General features: G+C 38.3%; 1 protein-coding gene across 3 annotated transcripts in view; it reads right to left on the minus strand.

Moving 5' to 3' along the window:
- MGAT4A (alpha-1,3-mannosyl-glycoprotein 4-beta-N-acetylglucosaminyltransferase A) overlaps window positions 1-24,918 on the minus strand; it is a 181,759-nt gene that overhangs the window by 90,212 nt on the left and 66,629 nt on the right. For all 3 annotated transcript variants that reach the window (XM_066267803.1, XM_066267800.1, XM_066267801.1), the window contains exon 3: window positions 1,845-2,012. In XM_066267803.1, the coding sequence (XP_066123900.1) occupies window positions 1,845-2,012 (168 nt within the window). The remainder of the gene's footprint in view (window positions 1-1,844; window positions 2,013-24,918) is intronic.

Raw genomic sequence — 24,918 nt, forward strand, 5'->3', positions numbered from 1 at the left:
CCATAAATGTGATTGATTTATATGCAAAGATGTTCATCCCAAAGCTATAATCTGATGTGGAAAAACCATCCAGAAAATTCCATTTGCCTAATTATAGAAAAATGTTTAACATATTACAGTATATAATTAGCTGACAAATTACACAGCCATTAAAAATGTTATTTTTGAAGGATATTCAATAACACAGTAAATGTTAACAGCATAATTTCAAGAGTAAAAATCAGGCTACAACACACAGTCACAATTTTGAAGAAAAACACTCATGGAAAAAAGACTAGATGGAAAAAATAAACAGTGTTACTAAAAATCACTTGGCAGGAGGCTTATGGGTGATTTATTTTTATTATCTATAACATTCCATAATTTTATTTATTTATTTTATTTTTATTTTTATTTTTTTTTTTTTTCTGAAGCTGGAAACCGGGAGAGACAGACAGACTCCTGCATGTGCCCGACCGGGATCCACCCGGCACGCCCACCAGGGGGTGACACTCTGCTCCTCCGGGGCGTCACTCTGCCGCGACCAGAGCCACTCTAGCGCCTGGGGCAGAGGCCAAGGAGCCATCCCCAGCGCCCGGGCCATCTTTGCTCCAATGGAGCCTTGGCTGCGGGAGGGGAAGAGAGAGACAGAGAGGAAGGAGGGGGGGTGGAGAAGCAGATGGGCGCTTCTCCTGTGTGCCCTGGCCAGGAATCGAACCCAGGACTTCTGCACGCCAGGCCGACGCTCTACCGCTGAGCCAACCGGCCAGGGCCACATTCCATAATTTTAAATGATACTATGCCATTATAAAATTTCATAATCAGTAGAGGAAACAATAAGCATAAAACTTTAAAAATAAGGTAAGGTAGCAAATCTTAGAAAAGAAGAAACAATGGTAAAGAATTAGAACAAATGATTCTAAATGAAAAGTATATTAATCTTGAAAGAGTACATAAATTTGGAGGCAACTGATTATATACATATATCAACTTAATTATTAGAATAAAAACAGCACAGAAAAAGAGAGATGATTGGCACTCAGATTACTGACAAGATGTTCTCAGAGAGGGGAAAATGTTAAATATTTCCAAAAGTACTCATTATAAAACTTTTATTTTTTTCTTACAGGTCAGATCTAGGAGCACTAATTACTTTAAACAAGTCAAAGATTCTCAATAGTCTATCTGAGATCCACACAAGTCACAACATAAACAGGTGTAAATGCAAAGTTAAATTTTGATCTCATTTTTAATATGATTTTAAAAATATGAAAACACTACTGTAAGGTATTTTTCCCTGCCGAGAAGGAAAGAAGGGGCTGGAGCCACAAAGTGTGGAAAAACAAAAGGCTTTATTGAGTACAGCGCATCCCCGCCTGGCGAGGTTCCCTGGCCCCGAGGTAAGATGGAGGCCAGAGAAGTTGCAAGGAGTGAACCCCGAGGGAGATATTTAAAGGGTCCCACTAAGGAAATTGAGCTAATATGACGTGGTGAAATCTCACTGGCTGGCAGACAGTCGCTCTTTTCTGAAGGGTTCCTGTGGAGCCTCTTTTGGCGTGCTTGGTTGTGGGCAGTCCTAGCCAAAGTTCACAGGCCTGGGTTCCCCACGTGACCATTCCCCATTATCCACCAACCTTACAACTACTGTCAATAAAATTAACACAACTGAAATTTAACCCATTATTACTCTCTTAAAGTCAATTAAAAACCGTTTTATAATATACCACAATGGAAAGTTTGTTGATTTTTCTTTCTGAAAAGGGCAACAAATGCTGGCTGATAAGCTACTCTATACAATTTTTAAATAAAATAGTTCACATAACTCTTTGAAAATATCTTTTTATAAAATCAAAACTATATTATACCTGAAAACTTGGTCAGTGTGTCCTTACTTCCATTTGTCTCTGCCCCTACACGCCTGAACTGCTGTACGATGGCACTCAGTTCAGAAGAGCGTTGTGAGATTCTATGTTCAGCTATCCGAAGACGTTCTTTCAAAGCAAGAAATTCTCGTTGATAAGCAATCAGTTTTTCTAGAAGCAAATCCAAGTTATTAGCATATATCTTAAAAACAAAAAGAAGCAAACATAAAACAACTGAAAATAAGAAGGCGCCCCAACAAATTATATAACAAAGCACCAATAAATAAATGTGGGCACTTAGCACTTCAGAAATTAAAAGGAAGGAAAAGACAAAAGATTTCAGAATTAACTTCAAGAATAATACTAACACCATTTCTCAAAAGGTGCAAATAACTATAAAGATGTATAAAGAAGAAGCCCTGGCCAGTGTTGCAGTGAGCATCCTGGAGTGCTGAGGTTGCCGGTTTGATCCCGGGTTACCAACTCAATCCCAGGGGTGCTGGCTTGATCCCAAGGGCACCAGTTCAACCTTGGGTCAGGGCTCAACCCTGACAGCGCCAGCCAGGCCCCCAAGGTTGCTAGTTCCTGCTCCAGTCAAGGTGAATATGAGAAGCAATCAATAGCACAATTAAGGGAACAATGAGTTGGGGTTTCTCCCTCTCTTTCCCATCCTCCCCCTATCTTCCTCTCTCAAAAAAATGTATAAATAGATGTATAAAGAAGATAAAGAGCTGAGGCATTGAAAATACAATATATATAATAACATAATGAATAAAATATCTTTTTAGTGTAATCATTCATTTCCATAAGCTAAATGCTTCCTCTGACTCCATATTCTGCAAAGATTTCCCTAGGTCAGACTTTGGCCAAATTCCTAATCCCTAAAAACTCAATCAGATAGATGTAAAATGTAAGATCAACCTAGTTAAAACCCATTCATTTTAATTTGAGAGATCACAGGTCAGAAAAACCTAGTCTGGGAAATAAACGTAGGGTTTTTTTTATAGTATATTTTTTACTTCATTTATTCATTTTCTTTTATAGAGGAGACAGAGAGAGAAAAAGAGAGAGAAGGGGGAGGAGCAAGAGTCATCAACTCCCATATGTGCCTTGACCAGGCAAACCGAGGGTTTTGAACCTGCGACCTTAGCATTCCAGGTCAACGCTTTATCCACTGCACCACCACAGGTCAGGCTAAACATAGATTTTTATGAGGATAAATGCAGGCATGGAAACAACAGTAGGAGGCAGCTCAGAGGCAAAGTCCACAGTGAGAGAGGTCCAAGGACAAAACCAGACACCAAAATCTATGAGATAGTAGAAGGAAAAACATTAATTTATCTTGATCACCAGTGCTGAAATGAAATTGAGGCTATGGCAGCTGTATCAGCAATTTCTACAACCTCATTAAAGTAAGAGAAACAGATCAATGATTTTCAACTTATATAGCAAGTTAGAAAACCGAAGGCTACTATATTGACATCTAAATTAAATATATCTTAGAAAAATTTTTTTAAATTTAATATTATAATCTGTTATTCTAGCATAGACTCAGTAAGAAACAGATTAATGAAAAATCTGCATATTTCATAAAGCAAGTCTTAAAAAGAGTCAATTATACTGTTCTGTCCCTTACATAAAAACCCACACAGTAAATATCTATTAAGAATTCTCTAGCGAGGAGATGACGTCAGAGTAATGGCGGGGTAGGAAGCGATACCGATAAATCTCCCCCAAAACTCAACAAGATCTTCAACCAGAAACAGAAAAACCTATCCTTGGAGCCCCCAGATGTTTCTTTCGCAATACACCCAAAGGTATGATCGAGCGAAAAATTGGCTAAATATATAACCAAACCTCGAAGGAAATAGGGAATAAGAAATGCTCCGCCTTCCTCACTAACATAAACAGGGCGGCTTTCACTGGAAACTGAGAATATAGAAACTAAGGCAGGCAAAGGGGGTGAATAGATCCAGGCCGCGGCATAAACGGCCGAACCAGGCTGTGGCACGGAGATCCAAGCTGAGGAAAAACTGTTCCTGTGACAACCCGGGCAATACAGCTAACACTCGCGCCAAACTCAGACAAAGAAAGACAAGCAGGGCAGCCATTTCACCCGATCTCCTGGTCGGCGCGCGCAGATAGTGGGCGAGAGATTCCTTCCAAAGCCCTGGGAGGGTGCGCCCGTGTTACCCCACAGAGAGGCAGAGTCAGAGGCCTTTGTGTGGGCCGAAAGCCTCCGGACTGCCCCAGCACTCTGGGAGAGCCGCACACGGGGAGGGAGAGAGAACTAATTCCAACGCTGGAACTTTTCCATACGGGCGGAGGTTTCACTCAGAGGGTGAGGCCGCTGGTCTGATATCCTGGTCTGCGCGTGCAGATAATGAGCAAAAGATTCCTCCGAGGGCCTCAGCAGTGCCTGCCCGTGTTATCCAACAGAGGGGCAGAGTCAGGGGCCTTTGTGAGGGCCAAAAAGCAGAATCTCGGGCTGCCCCAGGGCCATGAGGGAGCCACGCACAGGAAGGGAGTGAGAGCTAATTCCAACGCTGGAACTTTTCAGTGCAGGCGGGGGGGTTTCACTCAGAGGGCGAGACTTCCGGCCTGACATCCTGGTCTGCGCACAGGGAGAGTGGGCAAGAGACTCCTCCCACTCCTCAGAAGTGGGAGCCCGTGTTATCCCACAGAGGGGCAGAGTCAGGGGCCTTTGTGTGGGCCAAAAGTGGAATCTCAGGCCGCCCCAGCGCCTTAAAAAAGCCGCACATGGGACAGAGCGAGAGCCAATTCCAACACTGGAACTTTTCAGTGCGGGGGGGGGGGGGGGTATCACTCAGAGGGCGAGACTTCCGGCCTGACATCCTGGTCTGCGCGCACAGATAGTGAGCGAGAGTTTACTCTAAGCGCCCCGGGACTAGGTGCCCGCCCGTGTTACCGGACAGAGTGGCAGAGCCAGAGGTCTTTCAGTGGGCGGAAGCCCCGCCTGATTATGCTAGCAGCTCTGACTGACTGAGCCTTACCCAGAGCCCTGCGCTGAGTGGGAATACAGTGGGGAGTTGCCAGCTCTTTGAGCCTCTTACTATCCAGGCAGAGGCAGCAGCAACCCCATAGCTGGATTATCAGGCTATTAATTGAGGAAGGAAAGACTAGGAGAAAGGCTCCAGGAACACGGACTCTCTCACTGTCAGAGCCTATAAATGCTAATGAGCCTCGACTGCCAACGAGACTGAAGGACAATACGTGGCATCACCATAGAGACTTACCAACTGCAAACCTCTACCTAAGCGTGCCAAAGGGGCAGAACCCAGGGTACAGAGTCACCGACCAGGAAGAGGGAGAGAAAAGAAAAAGCAAGAAGATAACCTCTCAAAATCAAGAATAATCCGCAGACTTTATATCCTATCCCATTTTATTAATTTGTTCGTTTGTTTCTCTTATATTCATCATTGATTTTTTTTTTCCTCCTCCAATTTGGTCATTTAACTCTCTATGGATCTTACTCTCTCCTCTCCTTGAACTACACTACCCATAAGTGTTACATCTCCCATTATCTTTTCTTTCCTCTTCCTTTCTCTCTATGAGGGTTGCACTCCAAAACCCTTAACTCTCTCTCTCCTCTTTTTTCTTTTTTCTTCTTTTAGTAGTTCCCTCTTTTTTTCTCTCTCTCTTTTCTCTCGCTATATTAGTTTCTTCCTTTCTCCTTTACGTCTCCTCTCATTGAAACCTAAATAACAAACAAATTATCTTATCTGGGACTCAAACTTATGTTTGTGGCATTTTGGGGGGTTTTTACTTCACTTTTTTTTTTTTTTTTTTTTTTTTCTGAAGCTGGAAACAGGGAGAGACAGTCAGACAGACTCCCGCATGCACCTGACCGGGATCCACCCGGCACGCCCACCAGGGGCAACGCTCTGCCCACCAGGGGGCAATGCTCTGCCCAGCCTGGGCATCGCCATGTTGCGACCAGAGCCACTCTAGCACCTGAGGCAGAGGCCACAGAGCCATCCCCAGCACCCGGGCCATCTTTGCTCCAATGGAGCCTCGGATGCGGGAGGGGAAGAGAGAGACAGAGAGGAAAGCGCGGCAGAGGGGTGGAGAAGCAAATGGGCTCTTCTCCTGTGTGCCCTGGCCGGGAATCGAACCCGGGTCCTCCGCACGCTAGGCCGACACTCTACCGCTGAGCCAACCGGCCAGGGCCTACTTCACCTTTTTAAATCACTAGCAGTGCTCCCATCCCTGGCTCTCCATTTTATCAAGCTCTTGTTCCACTAAATACAATAGTAATTTTTTAATTTGTCCCCCCATTTTCCTGTTTCCCTCTTATTCCTCTCATCATAACTCTAAGTCAACCAACACCTAAACGCAAATCATTTTATTCTTGATCTGAATTTTTCATTATTTGCTTTTTGTGGGTCCATACCCCCCCTTTTTTTCATTTTTTATTTAATTTTTTTAAATTTTTTTTTCTTGCCCCTTTATTACTTTTCCCCAATTCAGGCCCTCCATTACAGGCATTGTTTGTTCTATTAAATACAATATAATTCACAGTGCACCACAAGATTTTCTCAAGAAAGAGGGGAGAGGAGTGGAGGGGAGAGGAAAAAAGGAGGGGGAAAATAATTTCCTTTTTTTTAATTTTTATTTTATTTTATTTTTATTTCATTATTATTAAAAAAACTTTTCAATTTTTTATTTTTTTAACTTATTCTTTATTAAATCTCAGTAATACTATCAACAAAACCACCCTCAGATGCCATTAAGGAAGAGAAAATCGAATATCATGGATACAAAAGAAAGAGAGGTAACACAGCTAGATGAGGAAAAATCTATGGAGAAAAAATTTAATATATTGGAAAACTTGGAGCTAAATGACAGAGAATTCAAGATAGAAATCCTAAAATACTCAGAGATATACAAGAAAACACAGAAAGGCAATTTAGGGAGCTCAGAAAACAACTCATGAACACAAAGAATATATGTCCAAGGAAATTGAAACTATAAAAACAAATCAAACAGAGATGAAAAACACAATTCATGAGTTGAAAAACAAGGTAACAAGCTTAGCTAATAGAACAGGCCAGATAGAAGAGAGGATTAGTGAAAGAGAACACAAGCAACTTGAGGCACAACAGAGAGAAGAAGAGACTCAAAAATTTAAAAAAAAAATGAGATAGCCCTACAAGAATTATCTGACTCCATCAGAAAGAATAACATAAGAATAATAGGTATATCAGAGGGAGAAGAGAGAAAATGGAATGGAGAACATACTCAAACAAATAATAGATGAGAACTTCCCAAGCCTGTGGAAAGAACTGAAGCCTCAAATTCATGAAGCAAACAGAACTCCGAGTTTTCTTAACCCCAACAAACCTACTCCAAGGCACATCATAATGAAATTGGCACAAACCAATGGCAAAGAAAAAATTCTCAAGGCAGCCAGGGAAAAGAAGAATACAACATATAAAGGAAGGCCCATTAGATTATCATCAGATTTCTCAGCAGAAACTCTACAAGCTAGAAGAGAGTGGACCCCAATATTTAAAGTCCTGAAAGAGAGGAACTTTCAGCCACGAATACTATACCCATCAAAGCTATCCTTCAAATATGAAGGAGAAATAAAAACATTCACAGATACAGAAAACATGAGGGAATTGATCATTAGAAAACCCCCACTCCAGGAATTACTAAAGGGGGTTCTCCAATCAGATACAAAAAACAAAAAAAAATAAAGCCACAAATAAAAGCTCCAAGAAGAACACAATAAAATCAAATATAAACTGTGACAACAACAAAAAGAAAGGGGGGAGAGGATGGAGATTAACAGTAGCAAAGGACGATGGAGTGCAAAAGTACTCACAAAATAGTGCGCTACAATGAACAGGGTAGGAACCCTTTTCATTACTTAAAGGTAACCACCATTGAAAAAACCACCACAGAAGCACATGAGATAAAAAAGATAGCAACAGAGGAAAGATGTATGGAATACAACCAAATAAAAACAAAAGATAGAAAAACGAAAGAGAAGGATCAAACAAGACACAAAACTAACAGAAAGCAATCTATAAAATGGCAATAGGGAACTCACAAGTGTCAATAATTACACTAAATGTAAATGGATTAAACTCACCAATAAAAAGACACAGAGTACCAGAATGGATTAAAAAAGAAAATCCAACTGTATGCTGCCTACAGGAAACTCATCTAAGTAACAAAGATAAAAACAAATTCAAAGTGAAAGGCTGGAAAACAATACTCCAAGCAAATAACATCCAAAAAAAACCAGGCGTAGCAATACTCATATCTGATAATGCTGACTACAAGACAACAAAAGTACTCAGAGACAAAAATGGCCATTTCATAATGGCTAAGGGGACACTGAATCAAGAAAACATAACAATTCTTCCGAGATCAGACGAGATCGGGCGCGTTCAGGGTGGTATGGCCGTAGACAAGAAAACATAACAATTCTTAATATATATGTACCATACCAAGGAGCACCAAAATATATAAGACAGCTACTTATTGACCTTAAAACAAAAACTGACAAAAATACAATCATACTTGGAGACCTCAATACACAGCTGACGGCTCTAGATCGGTCATCCAAACAGAGAATCAACAAAGACATAGTGGCCTTAAACAAAACACTAGAGCACCTGGATATGATAGACATCTACAGGACATTTCATCCCAAAGTGACTGAGTATACATTTTTCTCCAGTGTACATGGATCATTCTCAAGAATTGACCATATGTTGGGCCACAAAAACAACATCAGCAAATTCAGAAACATCGAAGTAGTACCAAGCATATTTTCTGATCATAAAGCCTTGAAACTAGAATTCAACTGCAAAAAGGAGGAAAAAAATCCCACAAAAATGTGGAAACTAAACAACATACTTTTAAAAAATGAATGGGTCAAAGAAGAAATAAGTGCAGAGATCAAAAGATATATACAGACTAATGAAAATGACAATACGACATATCAGAATCTATGGGATGCTGCAAAAGAAGTGATAAGAGGGAAGTTCATATCACTTCAGGCATATATGAACAAACAAGAGAGAGCCCAAGGGAACCACTTAACTTCACACCTTAAGGAACTAGAAAAAGAAGAACAAAGACAACTCAAAACCAGCCGAAGAAAGGAGATAATAAAAATCAGAGCAGAAATAAATGAAATAGAGAACAGTAAAACTATAGAAAAAATTAATAGAACAAAGAGCTGGTTCTTTGAAAAGATCAACAATATTGACAAACCCTTGGCAAGACTTACCAAGGAAAAAAGAGAAAGAACTCATATAAACAAAATCCAAAACGAAAGAGGAGAAATCACCACGGACACCGTAGATATACAAAGAATTATTGTAGAACACTATGAAAAACTTTATGCCACTAAATTCAACAATCTAGAAGAAATGGATAAATTCCTAGAACAATACAACCTTCCTAGACTGAGTCAAGAAGAAGCAGAAAGCCTAAACAGACCTATTAGCAGAGAAGAAATAGAAAAAACCATTAAAAACCTCCCCAAAAATAAAAGTCCAGGCCCAGACGGTTATACCAGCAAATTTTATCAAACATTCAAAGAAGACTTGGTTCCTATTCTACTGAAAGTCTTCCAAAAAATTGAAGAAGAAGCAATACTTCCAAACACATTTTATGAGGCCAACATAACCCTCATACCAAAACCAGGCAAGGATGGCACAAAAAAAGAAAACTACAGACCAATATCTCTAATGAATACAGATGCTAAAATACTAAACAAAATACTAGCAAATCGAATACAACAACATATTAAAAAAATAATACATCATGATCAAGTGGGATTCATCCCAGAATCTCAAGGATGGTTCAACATATGTAAAACGGTTAACATAATACACCATATCAACAAAACAAAGAACAGAAACCACATGATCTTATCAATAGACACAGAAAAGGCTTTCGATAAAATACAACACAATTTTATGTTTAAGACTCTCAACAAAATGGGTGTAGAAGGAAAATATCTCAACATGATAAAGGCCATATATGATAAACCATCAGCTAACATCATATTAAATGGCACTAAACTGAAGGCTTTCCCCCTAAAATCAGGAACAAGACAGGGTTGTCCACTCTCTCCACTCCTATTTAATGTGGTACTAGAGGTTCTAGCCAGAGCAATCAGACAAGACAAAGAAATAAAAGGCATCCAAATCGGAAAAGAAGAAGTAAAGAGGTATCACTTTTTGCAGATGATATGATCCTATACATCGAAAACCCCAAAGAATCCACAAAAAGACTACTAGAAACAATAAGTCAATACAGTAAGTATGCAGGATACAAAATTAACATACAGAAGTCAATAGCCTTTCTATATGCCAACAATGAAACAACTGAGAACGAACTCAAAAGAATAATCCCCTTCACAATAGCAACAAAAAAAATAAAATACTTAGGAATAAACATAATAAAGAATGTAAAGGACTTATATAATAAAAACTATAAACCATTGTTAAGAGAAATCAAAAAAGATATAATGAGATGGAAGAATATTCCTTGTTCTTGGTTAGGAAGAATAAATATAATCAAGATGGCTATATTACCCAAAGCAATATACAAATTTAATGCAATTCCCATCAAAATTCCAATGACATTTTTTAAAGAAATAGAGCAAAAAATCATCAGATTTATATGGAACTATAAAAAACCCCGAATAGCCAAAGCAATCCTAAAGAAAAAGAATGAAGAGAACCACCGGTGGAAGGATTAGAACTGGTCGCCATCCGACTCATTTTTCCGCGAGGAAGTTGATGCCCAGTGAAGCCGAGGGACAGAGAGTGACCTGCGCAGTGCTAAATGAAAAAAAAAATCACCTTAAAACTCAAACAGAGTTTTTTTGAAGATGGCAGCGGAGTAGGCGGACGCCCAGACGCCCAGCTCTCAACACCAAACTGGAATACAAATCAATTCAGGAAAAATCAGCATGAAAAACCAACACTGAACTGCAAGAACAGGTCTCAAAAACCAAGGAGCAAAGAGGAAGCCACAATAATCCTGGTAAGGAGTGCCTGAATCTCCTCTGCTTACAGGAACAGAAGGGGGGGGGGGGAGGCTGAGAGCCCAGAGAGGATTTCACAGAGGAAAAAGAGCAGAAACTACTGCTCACAGTCACTTACCTGGCGACCAGGGAGCAAGGTGGGTTGAAAAGACCAGCTTATCTCCCAAGTGGAAAGGACAAGGAGAAGGACAGACTGTGAGGGGCTAAGGTATACAAGAAACGAAATAAAAAAGCTGACTCATTCGTGCTGGAGGCGGCCATAGCTGGGGGAGGGACTCCCTTTCACAAAACAGAGCTGAAGTGCTTCCGGATCAGAGATCTCCGGACATCTATCCAGCTCCAATCAGCGCAACAGGACACAGCTGAAAACAAGAAGTGGGGAGGAGGGGCAGTAACTCAGGTCTCCATGGAGATCTGAGATACACCTCCCCCTACTAAAGCTGGGAAAAAACCCTGCCCCCAGTGAGATTAGTTGGTGGAAGAGACCTTCAGCGTCTCAGGTTACACCCACAGCATTCCTGGTTACAGTTTCAAGTAAGCCCCCTGCTGAGATCAGTTAACAAGACTGTCACCTATTAAGAAAACAAACAAATCAAGACTTCAAAGCTGCCCAAATCCGAAAGTGGATTACAAATAATAGCTGATACCAACCCAAGAAGACCTAGAAATAACACAACTGAAAACTGGAGGCAGACAACACCAAGCCTAGACTAAACCAACTCTACAAATAAAACACCATTATGAGAAAACAAAGGAGTGCAACCCAAATGAAACCACAAGAGACACCTTTGAGAGATGAGTTGAGTGATATGGAAATAATCAAACTTCCAGATGCGGAGTTCAAAATAATGATTGTAAGGATGCTTAGGGATCTTAGAACAACAATGGAGGGGCAGTTTGAAAACCTAAATAAAGAAATAGCAAGTATAAAAAAGGATATTGAAATATTAAAAAAGAATCAGTCAGAGATGACAAATACAATATCAGAAATGAAGACCACAATGGAAGGAATTAAAAACAGGATAGATACAGCTGAGGATCGAATCAGCGAGTTGGAGGACAACTGGAATGAAGGCATGAAAGCAGAGAAGAAAAGAGAAAAGAGACTCAAAAAGTCAGAGGAAACACTTAGAGAGCTCTGTGACAACATGAAGAGAAATAACATCCACATCATAGGGGTTCCTGAAGAAAAAGAAAAAGAACAAGGGATAGAGACTTTGTTCAATCATATCATAACTGAAAACTTCCCTAAATTAATGCAAGAGAAACTCTCACAAGTCCAAGAAACACAGAGAACTCCATTAAAGAAAAACCCAAAGAAACCTACACCAAGACACATCATAATTAAAATACCAAAGCTAAGCGATAAAGAGAAAATATTAAAAGCTGCAAGAGAAAAAAAAAGTTATCACCTACAAAGGAGCCCCCATAAGGATGACATCCGACTTCTCAACAGAAACACTTGAGGCCAGAAGGGAATGGCAAGAAATGTTCAAAGTAATGCAGAACAAGAACCTACAACCAAGACTACTTTATCCAGCAAGGCTATCGTTTAAAATCGAAGGAGAAATAAAAAGCTTCCCAGACAAAAAACAACTCAAGGAATTCATTACAACCAAACCAACACTGCAAGAAATGTTAAGGGGCCTGTTGTAAACAGATCAAAGTTGGAAAAGAATATAGCAAAAAAAGGAATACACCTTTAAAGAAGAAAATGGCAATAAACAACTACATATCAATAATAACCTTAAATGTAAATGGATTAAATGATCCAATCAAAAGACATAGGGTAGCTGCGTGGATAAGAAAACAGGACCCATACATATGTTGTCTACAAGAGACACACCTTAGAACAAAAGACACACATAGATTGAAAGTAAAAGGATGGAAAAAAAACATTTCATGCAAACGGAAATGAAAAAAAAGCTGGGGTAGCAATACTTATATCAGACAAATTGGACTTTAAAACAAAGGATATAGTAAGAGATAAAGAAGGCCACTACATAATGATAAAGGGAGTAATCCAACAGGAAGATATAACTATTATAAATATCTATGCACCTGCCTGACCAGGCGGTGGCGCAGTGGATAGAGCATCGGACTGGGATGCGGAGGACCCAGGTTCGAGATCCCAAAAGTCACCAGTTCATCTGGTTTGAGCAAAGCTCACCAGCTTGGACCCAAGGTCGCTGGCTCAAGCGGGGGGTTACTCGGTCTGCTGTAGCCCCACAGTCAAGGCACATATGAGAAAGCAGTCAATGAACAACTAAGGTGTCGCAACGAAAAACTAATGATTGATGCTTCTCATCTCTCTCCATTCCTGTCTGTCTGTCTCTGACTCGCTCTCTCTGTCTCTGTAAATTAAAAACAAACAAACAAAAAATAAATAAATAAATATCTATGCATCTAATATAGGAGCACCCAAATATATAAAACAGACTTTGATGGATTTAAAGGGCGAGATCAACAGCAATACTATAATAGTAGGGGATTTCAATACCCCACTAATATCACTAGATAGATACTCAAGAAAGAAAATTAACAAAGAAACAGCAGACTTATTGGAAACACTAGATCAACTCGATTTAATAGATATCTTCAGATCCTTTCACCCTAAAGCAGCAGAATATACATTCTTTTCAAGTGCTCATGGTACATTCTCTAGGATAGACCACATGTTAGGGCACAAAAGTGCTCTCAACAAATTTAAGAAAACTGAAATCATATCAAGCACTTTCTCTGATCACAACGGCATGAAACTAGAAATGAATCACAGCAGAAAAGCTCAAAAATTCTCAAACACATGGAAACTAAATAGCAGGGTGTTAAATAATGAATGGATTAAGAATGAGATCAAAGAAGAAATAAAAAAATTCCTAGAAACGAATGACAATGAGCATACAACAACTCAAAATTTATGGGACACAGTGAAAGCAGTGCTGAGAGGGAAGTTCATAGCACTACAGGCACACTTTCAGAAGCTAGAAAAAGCTCAAATAAACAACTTAACCCTGCATCTAAAAGAATTAGAAAAAGAACAGCAAGTAAAGCCCAAATGTAGTAGAAGGAAGGAAATAATAAAGATCAGAGCAGAAATAAATGACATAGAGGCTAAAGAAACAATACAGAGGATCAATGAAACTAGGACCTGGTTCTTTGAAAAGATAAACAAGATTGATGAACCTTTAAGTAGACTCACCAAGAAAAAGAGAGAGAGGACTCAAATAAATAAAATTAGAAATGAGAGAGGAGAAATAACAACTGACACAACAGAAATACAAAATATTGTAAGAAAATACTATGAAGAACTGTATGCCAAAAAACTGGACAACCTAGATGAAATGGAAAAATTCCTTGAAACATACAATCTTCCAAAAATCAATCTGGAATAATCAGAAAACCTAAACAGACCGATTACAACAAAGGAGATCAAAACAGTTATCAAAAAACTCCCAACAAAGAAAAGTCCAGGGCCCGATGGCTTTACAACGGAATTCTACCAAATATTCAAAGAAGAACTAACTCCTATCCTTCTCAAACTGTTTCAAAAAATTCAAGAGGAAGGAAGACTTCCAAGCTCCTTTTATGAGGCGAGCATAATTCTGATTCCAAAACCAGGCAAAGACAACACAAAGAATGAAAATTATAGGCCAATATCTCTGATGAATATAGATGCTAAAATCCTCAACAAAATATTAGCAAACCGGATCCAACAATATATGGAAAAACTCATACACCATGATCAAGTGGGATTTATTCTGGGGAGGCAAGGCTGGTATAATATTCGTAAATCAATCAATGTAATTCATCACATAAAAAAAAAAGAAGGTGAAAAACCATATGATAATTTCAATAGATGCAGAAAAAGCATTTGATAAAATCCATCACCCATTCATGATCAAAACTCTCAGCAAAGTGGGAATACAGGGAACATAACTCAACATGATAAAAGCCATCTCTGAGAAACCCACAGCCAACATCATACTTAATGGGAAAAAATTAAAAGCAATACCCTTAAGATCAGGAACAAGGCAGGGGTGCCCCCTTTTACCACTCTTATTTAACATAGTCCTGGAAGTCCTAGCCACAGCAATCAGACAAGAAGAAGCAATAAAAGGCATTCAAGTTGGAAAAGAAGAAGTAAAACTATCATTATTTGCAGATGATATGATATTGTATATAGAAAACCCTAAAGTCTCAGTCAAAAAACTACTGGACCTGATAAATAAATTCAGCAAAGTGGCAGGATATAAAATCAATACTCAGAAATCAGAAGCATTTTTATACACCAACAATGAACAGTCAGAAAGAGAAATTAAGGAAACAATCCCCTTCACAATTACAACAAAAAAAATAAAGTACCTAGGAGTAAACTTAACCAAGCAGATTAAAGACTTGTACTTGGAAAATTACAAAGCATTGATAAAAGAAATCAAGGAAGATACAAACAAGTGGAAGCATATACCGTGCTCATGGTTAGGAAGAATAACATCATTAAAATGTCTATATTACCCAAAGCAATCTATAAATTCAACGCAATACCAATTAAAATACCAATGACATACTTCAAAGATATAGAACACATATTCCAAAAATTTATATGGAACCAAAAGAGGACACGAATAGCCACAGCAATCTTAAAAAAGAAGAATAAAGTAGGAGATATCACACTTCCTGATATCAAGTTATACTATAAGGCCGTTGTACTCAAAACAGCCTGGTACTGGCATAAGAACATGCATATAGATCAATGGAACAGAACAGAGAACCCAGAAATAAACCCACAGTTCTATGGACAACTGATAGTTGACAAAGGAGGTAAGGAAATACAATGGAGTAAAGACAGCCTCTTTAACAAATGGTGTTGGGAAAATTGGACAGCTACCTGCAAAAAAATGAAACTAGATCACCAGCTTACACCACTCACAAAAATAAACTCAAAATGGATAAAAGACTTAAATGTAGGCCGTGAAACCATAAGCATCTTAGAAGAAAACATAGGCAGTAAGCTCTCGGACATCTCTCGGAGCAATATATTTGCTGATTTATCTCCACGGGGAAGCGAAATAAAAGACAGGATAAACAAATGGGACTATATCAAACTAAAAAGCTTTTGCACAGCTAAAGACAACAAGAACAGAATAAAAAGACAAACTACACAATGGGAGAACATATTTGACAATACGTCTGATAAGGGGTTAATAACCAAAATTTATAAAGAACTTGTAAAACTCAACACCAGGAAGACAAACAACCCAATCCAAAAATGGGCAAAAGAGATGAATAGACACTTCTCCAAAGAGGACATACAGATGGCCAATAGGCATATGAAAAAATGCTCAACATCACTAATCATTAGAGAAATGCAAATTAAAACCACAATGAGATATCACCTCACACCAGTCAGAATGGCGCTTATCAACAAAACAACACAGAATAAGTGCTGGCGAGGATGTGGAGAAAAGGGAACCCTCCTGCACTGCTGGTGGGAATGCAGACTGGTGCAGCCACTGTGGAAAACAGTATGGAGATTCCTCAAAAATCTGAAAATCGAACTGCCTTTTGACCCAGCTATCCCACTTTTAGGAATATACCCCAAGGACACCATAGAACTGCTCGAAAAGGAGAAATGCACCCGCATGTTTGTGGCAGCATTGTTCACAATAGCGAAGATCTGGAAACAGCCCAAGTGTCCGTCAGAGGACGAGTGGATTAAAAAGCTTTGGTACATATATACTATGGTATACTACTCAGCCATAAGAAATGATGACATCGGATCATTTACAATAACATGGATGGACCTTGACAACATTATACAGAGTGAAATAAGTAAATCAGAAAAAAAAAAAAAAACTAAGATGAATCCAGACATAGAAGGGACATAAAAACGAGACTCAGAGACATGAACAAGAATGTGATGGCAACAGGGTTGGGATGTTGGGGGAGGAGGGAGGGGGTGAAGAAGGAGAGAGGGGTTAGGGGAGGGGAGGGGCACAAAGAAAACCAGAATGAAGGTGACAGAAGACAATTTAACTTTGGGGGAGGGGTATGCAGCACAATCAAATGTCAAAATAATCTAGAGATATTTTCTCTCAACATATGTACCCTGATTTATCAATGTCACTGCATTAAATTTAATAATAAAAAAATAAAAAAACAAAAAAACAAAAAAAAAAAACCTCAAACAGATAAGATTCACAAATAACCCCCCCCCCAAAAAAAAGAATGAAGCTGCGGGCATTACAATACCTGACTTCAAACTATATTATAGGGCCACAACAATCAAAACAGCATGGTATTGGCAGAAAAGTAGACACTCAGACCAATGGAACAGAATAGAAAGTCCAGAAATAAAACCACATATATATAGTCAAATAATTTTTGATAAAGGGGCCAACAACACACAATGGAGAAAAGAAAGCCTCTTCAATAAATGGTGCTGGGAAAACTGGAAAGCCACGTGCAAAAGAATGAAACTGGACTACAGTTTGTCCCCCTGTACTAAAATTAACTCAAAATGGATCAAAGATCTAAACATAAGACCTGAAACAATAAAGTATATAGAAGAAGATATAGGTACTCAACTCATGGACCTGGGTTTTAAAGAGCATTTTATGAATTTGACTCCACAGGCAAGAGAAGTGAAGGCAAAAATTAATGAATGGGACTACATCAGACTAAGAAGTTTTTGCTCAGCAAGAGAAACTGATAACAAAATAAACAGAAAGCCAACTAAATGGGAAATGATAGTTTCAAACAACAGCTCAGATAAGGGCCTAATATCCAAAATATACAAAGAACTCATAAAACTCAACAACAAACAAACAATCCAATAAAAAAATGGGAAGAGGACATGAACAGACACTTCTCCCAGGAGGAAGTACAAATGGCCAACAGATATATGAAAAGATGCTCATCTTCTTTAGTTATTAGAGAAATGCAAATCAAAACTGCAATGAGATACCACCTCACACCTGTTCGATTAGCTATTATTAACAAGACAGGTAATAGCAAATGTTGGAGAGGCTGTGGAGAAAAAGGAACCCTCATACACTGTTGGTGGGAATGTAAAGTAGTACAACCATTATGAAAGAAAGTATAGTGGTTCCTCAAAAAAATGAAAATAGAATTACCTTATGACCCAGCAATCCCTCTACTGGGTATATACCCCCAAAACTCAGAAACATTGATACGTAAAGACACATGCAGCCCCATGTTCATTGCAGCATTGTTCACAGTGGCCAGGACATGGAAACAACCAAAAAGCCCGTCAATAGATGACTGGATAAAGAAGATGTGGCACATATACACTATGGAATACTACTCAGCCATAAGAAATGATGACATCTGATCATTTACAGCAAAATGGTGGGATCTTGATAACATTATACGAAGTGAAATAAGTAAATCAGAAAAAACCAAGAACTGCATTATTCCATACGTAGGTGGGACATAAAAGTGAAACTAAGAGACATTGATAAGAGTGTGGTGGTTACGGGGGGAGAGGGAGAGGGAGAGGGAAAGGGGGAGGGGGAGGGGCACAAAGAAAACTAGATAGAAGGTGACGGAGGACAATCTCTCTTTGGGTGATGGGTATGCAACATAATTGAAAGACAAGATAACCTAGACTTGTTGATCTTTGAATATATGTATCCTGATTTATTGATGTCGCCCCATTAAAAAAATAAAATTATAAATAAATAAATAAATAAACAATTGATTTGTCTGAAACAAAAAAATAATTAAATTCTGTGGCAGGAAAATAGTCTCTCTTGCTTAACTGTCATGCTTCCCCATATTAAACAATGAAAGCCAGGTAAACAGCTATATTCCCTTAATTTGCTGGCTTCAAGAGGAAAAGTAAGAGAAGGGATTGTGATTAGAAAAGGGCAAACAGGGAGCTTCATGTTGCCAGCAAACTTATATTAATTGAGGTGGGTAGAGATTAAGTAAAATTCATTACTATACATTCATTGTTTAGGCACTTTTCGATATGAATAAATTCATAATAAAAGAATCATTAAAAGACACTATTCACAAACACAAAACTATAAGCAATTACTGATTACTTTGAACCATGTGGGGGTTAAGGGTGCTGGCCTCACACACAGTAGAAACTCTCTGTATGCCGCTGACTCCCCCAAAACTTAACCACAGTTGGCCTTTCATTTTCACAGGTTTTGTCTCTGCAGATTCAACCAACTACAGATCAAAAACAGTATTTTTGATCCACATTTGGGTTCCATGGATGCAGAGAGGGCTGACTACACTAATAGCCTATTGTTGACCAAAAGCCTTACTGATAACATAAACAGTCAATTAACATATATTTTGTACGTTGTATGTTGATGATCCCACTCTCAAGCACATGTGCCATCCTGATGTGATATATTCTTACAACAAAGTAAGCTAGACAAAAAAAAATGTTAAGAAAATCATAAGAGAAAATATTTGTATATTTATTGTATTTATTGCAAAAGTCTGCATGTAAGTGGGCCCAGGCAGTTCAAATCCACAATATTCAAGGATCAATTGTATATAACAAAAATTGTAACAATTATAACAAGAAACATGCAGATTTATGTGATGAAAACTACAAGTCCTTTACTGATGATGCCTATAAACCAAAGAATAAATGAAGTCATCTCTTAATCCTAAACGGAAACAATGAATCTTATAAAAAAAGATAAATTCTGCCCAAAGCTAAACAATAAATTTAATACCTTTAAAAATAACAAAATTTTCTTGAAACTTGATTTTTGACATGTTACTCCAAAATCCATCTAAAAGAGAGAATGCTTTTCAAGGGCCAAACAAAACAAAACTAGAAAGGAAACTTGCTCTAAGGTCAGAACATACTAGAAGGCTATGGAAATGCACTGCCAGGTCGGGACAGTGTGAACAAAGGCTGATTATGATAAAAGAGACCATGTCCAAAATTCGCAGGAGTGAACTGTCCTGGGTTCTTCCCTCTTTACATGAGCAAGTTAAAATCTTCTCCTTAGCATGTACACAGTGCCAACAGAATAGCTTCTAAATGCCATCTTCCCTAAAAAGAATTAGAACTCTTTGGAGAAATAACTTGAAGATGAACCTGGAGCCTTCTGTGTCATGTAAGAAAACGTTACTTTAAAAAAAGACAGAACTTGTCAAAAGAGCACAGGAAGGTACTTGAGGCACCCTGAATAACCAAATTTGAGATGATTTAAGTACCAAAACAATAGTCATGATAATAGATTATAACCTACTGAATAAGAATCAATAAGTCCATAAAATAATACATAAAAATTAACAGATGAGGGAAATGTTTCTTACAGTAGTATACCAACTAAACATAAACATAGAAGGAATGATGTATGTTAGAAAATCACCATTTTGCAACTAACATAGCAACAACTAAATTAGGCAAGAACCAAAAATGAATGCTAAAACAGTAGGTGAAAGTATAATGAAGATCAAGATATATATGATATATATCTCAGGTACCTTCCAACAAAGTGCTTATTAATTTACCAAAGAGAAATCTAGCAAGTATCATCTTAATCAAATGATCAAACTTCACTTCAGCAACAATGGAACAGACATCATGTGCCTCCTGATATGATGCACAGAGCACACTTCAATGATGTAGCATTCCTGCCATAATGTATAATCTAAATCTAATCTCAGATAACATCATACATATTAAAATTGAGGACCAATGTACAAAACAAAAAGCTTGTATTTAAATGTCAGGGTTATCAGAAACAAATATTTAGGAATTTCTGAGACGAGACTAAAGGAAACTGACAACTAAATGCAAAGTACAATTCTGGATTGGATCCTGGACAATAAAAAATAAATGCAATGAAGTGCATTACTGGAAAAAATAATAGAATATAGAGTAGCTAATATTATCCCAATGTTAAATTTCCTAAATTTGACACATGGACAGGAAGTCCTCACTTAATAACGACATCAATAGATTCTTGGAAACTACAACTTTAGGCAAAATGACATATAACAAACCAATTTTACCACAGGCTAATTGATATACAGACATATGCCATAGGGCTTAACTCCTGTTTATATCAATTAGCCGATGATAAATCTGTTTAGTGGACATTATGTGAGGACTTACTATACTGTAATAATGTAAGAGAATTCCTTACACTATGTTCTTAGGAAATATTATAAAAATTAAATTATTTAGGGGTAAAAAGGCATGATTTCTGTAACTTACTTTTCAAATGGTTCAGAACAGAAACACATCTATAGATAGAAAGATGACAGAGGCAAAATGTTGAAAATAGGTGAAACAAATAGAAAAGTTATTTGTACAATCCTTGTAACTCCATTTCTTTTTTAAAATTGATTTTTAGAAAGAGAGAGGAGAGAAGGAAAACAGAAGCAACTCGTAGTTGCTTCATTTTTTAGTTTTTCATTGATTGCTTCTTATATAAGGTCTACTGGAAAGTTCTGTCCTTTTTTTGGAATAAAACAAAATACAAATTTTTCTTACTATCAGTAAACTTTATTAAATAATATAATTGCATTAATAATGATTTCTTGCCAGCGTGAGGGCAATTTGTATATCCCATTTTTGAAAAATGTTTTATCTTTTGATGCAAAAAATTGAACCAGTGCTTGTTTGATATCTTCTTCATTTTTTAATTTTTTGCCCTTCAAAAAATTTTGTAAGGACAAAATCAAGTGATAGTCAGAGGGTGCTAAGTCCGGGGAATACGGTGGATGCGACAGACATGCTTCTGTAGCATTTCTTCCTTGTTGAAATTCGTAAAAATTACAGTGGCATAAATGAACTTTATCAGTAGCCATGGGTACACTATCGCTTCACACATAAGACTAACGTGAAAAAAAAAAAAGAAAAGACTAACGTGAATCAACTTTGTTTTAGTTAATTTGCTACGTCAGTATGTATACATTAAGTGATAAAAATAGAGAGGCACACATGCACCAAATAAACATGTGCTTACATGTCGAAACTTGTTGTGATAGAAATGAACAGAACTTTCCCGTAGACCTGATATATGCCTTGATAGGGGAAGGGCTGAGAGAGGAGCTCAAGTCAGAGACCTTGGGCTCAAGCTAGAGACCTTAGGAACATGTCAATGATCCCACACTCAGGCCAGAGACCCTGAGCTAAGCTGGAAATTTCCGGGTTTAGAACCTGGGACCTCAGCATTCCAGGTCGATGCTTGATCCACTGCTAGATAAGGGTATCAGTCTGGAACACTGAGGGCCCAGGTTCGAAGTCCCCAGCTTGAGCGCAGGCTCATCTGGCTTGAGCGTAGGCTCACCAATTTGAGCGCAGGGTCATCAGCTTGAGCATGAGATCATAGATATGACCCCATAGTCACTGGCTTGAGCCCAAAGGTCACTGGCTTGAAACCCAAGGTCAGTGGCTTGAGCAAGGGGTCACTGGCTCTGCTGGAACCACCCGGTAAAGGCATATATGAGGAAGCAATCAATGAACAACTAAGGTGCTGCAACTATGAGTTGATGCTTCTCATCTCTCTCCCTTCCTGGCTGTATGTCTCTCTTAAAAAGGGGGGGGGGAGGGGAAGCAGGAGGACTGATAGCACAGAGATACAGTATTTTATCAGGGAAGAATATTAATCTGAAGGCAGTCTCTGTCTCTACATACATTTTTTCTTGGTACTTTTTGAAACCACTTTCCCAAAAGCCAGCTTCTCCATAAAGGGAGAGTAATCAATACCATGGAGAAATACTCCCACCCCTAATTTCAAAATGCTCCTGATTTGAGGTAAACTAGCTGCCTTTTGAAAAGATTCCTATGGCACATGGACTGCTGGATAAAGTCATAAGTATTTTCTTTCAGGCCCAGATGTTACTGCTGCTCTTAATCCAAAGCCCACAACTATGAAAGGGCTCCCAGTGGGTCATTTCCCATCTCCCTTACATCCGTCCTGTTTCTAACCCCACTATTCTTTATTAAAAGGACATCAGAGCAATCCACACTCCCTCTAGGAAACCTAGTCAGTGAAAAAGAGTATGTGTGGTGAAGTCCTCCGTTAGCTCTGCTAGGGAAAGAAGACCACAGAGTTCTGCTGGCTCTTCCAAACAAAAGGGGTTGTATGATCTTCCCACAGCCCTCCCTGGCCGTCTATCTTCTATCATCCACCCCAAATATAGGGTTATTAGTGACTTTTCCTAGAATTTTCTCCACTTACATTTCCTATAGTACTCTTGGAGAGTACTATACATGGCTCTCTTAAAAGAATGGTGTTAATCAGCTCCCAGAAGTTTAGTTCAAACTTCAACATAATAGGCCACAAACTCCTTTAAATTAGTGATATGTGACTGACAATTTCCTATTTTCAACATTAGCAGCAAATTCTTATTTTTGCTTTTCTTTAAATTATTTCAATCAGTTTCTATGGGGGTTACACTACAGGAAACTGGGAGGGAAGTCTTACACAATTACTGTATCTTACTGAAAAGTACTTAGTTTTGTTTTTATTGTAGATAGAATCTACCTTCTTAAACTGTATAAAGTTATATATCTAGATTAAACAATGAAAAATACAAATCATGTTCTATGAATCTAGGGTTCTGAAACATACGAAATTTCCAAAGACACCACTTTCACTCCTTCAAATCAAATAACCAAGTCAGTTTTTCCAGTGAAAATGGTACCTTTAGGCTTCCAAACACTTATTAGGTTGAACCACATGAAATTATTGATATTTGATCATTTTTTGCAAAAATGACAGTTTCATATGGTTCAAAATTTTAAACAGTTTTGGACTCAATTTAATTTTTAAAATGTATGTAGTATAGATGAAAAGTTAACACAAACACAAAGGCTCTAATAACTAATACCCAATGTATAGTGCATTAAAAAGGAAAACTTCATCTTTTAAACAATAGTACCTTCTTATTACCAGGACATGAGGCCTTCTACTGAATTCAATGAGCTAACATTAAAACTGAATTTTTAACACTGACATTAAAATGATCAAAATTAGACCTACTCTTAAATTTCTTAATTTTAACTTTATTAAACAATAAGTTTCTGGCACTGGAAAGAATGCTGAAAACTAATCTGGTCCATTCTTCTGTCCTTTAGTACTACAGTGAACTATTTCACAAAGATAAATTTTTTAAAAATATGAATGAGCTTCGCCCCTGGTGGGCGTGCTGGGTGGATCCCGGTCGGGCGCATGCGGGAGTCTGTCTGACTGTCTTTCCCCGTTTCCAGCTTCAGAAAAATACAACAACAAAAAAAAAAAAAAAAAAAAAAGAATGAGGAAAATGCCTCATGTGATAGGGGCCTAGTGTTGTGTATGGGACCTCAGTATTGTGTATAGAGAGTTGGACATAAAGAGGAACTTTAAACTTGCTTTTAGTAGTTGCTTAAAGTAGAAAATCCCCAATAGTCTGTACAAGAAGTTAAGCATTGACCGGAGCTTGCCTGGGGCAGTAGTTTAGAGTAGAAAATTTTTATAAGCCCAACTAGTTAGATATCTTGACTTAAATCTTGCCTACAAAAGCAGGATGTAGTTTTATGCTTTTAGCCTTGCAGCACTTACAGGAAGAACTGTAATCAGCTTTAGAACAAAGAATGCTTTCTACCAAAATGTCGAGAATGTTGGTGAATACATATTGTAATAGCTATGACTTTGTGATTTATCCCCTTAAATACTGCTCTCTCCCTAGGCTTGGGGCTGTTAGCTGTTTCTCAGCTAGCAGTCGCTGGCCAGCTAATAAAGGCTCGTAAAATTTATAATCAATTTGGGCTCCGATCAATAATTACTCGCGTTTGGTCCATAACATATAATACATAAAAACAGAACAGCCTGACCAGGCGGTGGCGCAGTGGATACAGCGTCGGACTGGGATGCGGAGAACCCAGGTTCGAGACCCAGAGGTTGCCAGCTTAAGCGCGGGCTCATCTGGGTTTGAGCAAAAGCTCACCAGCTTGGACCTAAGGTCGCTGGCTCAAGCAAGGGGTTACTTGGTCTGCTGAAGGCCTGCAGTCAAGGCACATATGAGAAAGCAATCAATGAACAA

Source organism: Saccopteryx bilineata, chromosome 3 (genome assembly GCF_036850765.1).
Source record: "Saccopteryx bilineata isolate mSacBil1 chromosome 3, mSacBil1_pri_phased_curated, whole genome shotgun sequence".
Classification (NCBI taxonomy): Eukaryota; Metazoa; Chordata; class Mammalia; order Chiroptera; family Emballonuridae; genus Saccopteryx; species Saccopteryx bilineata.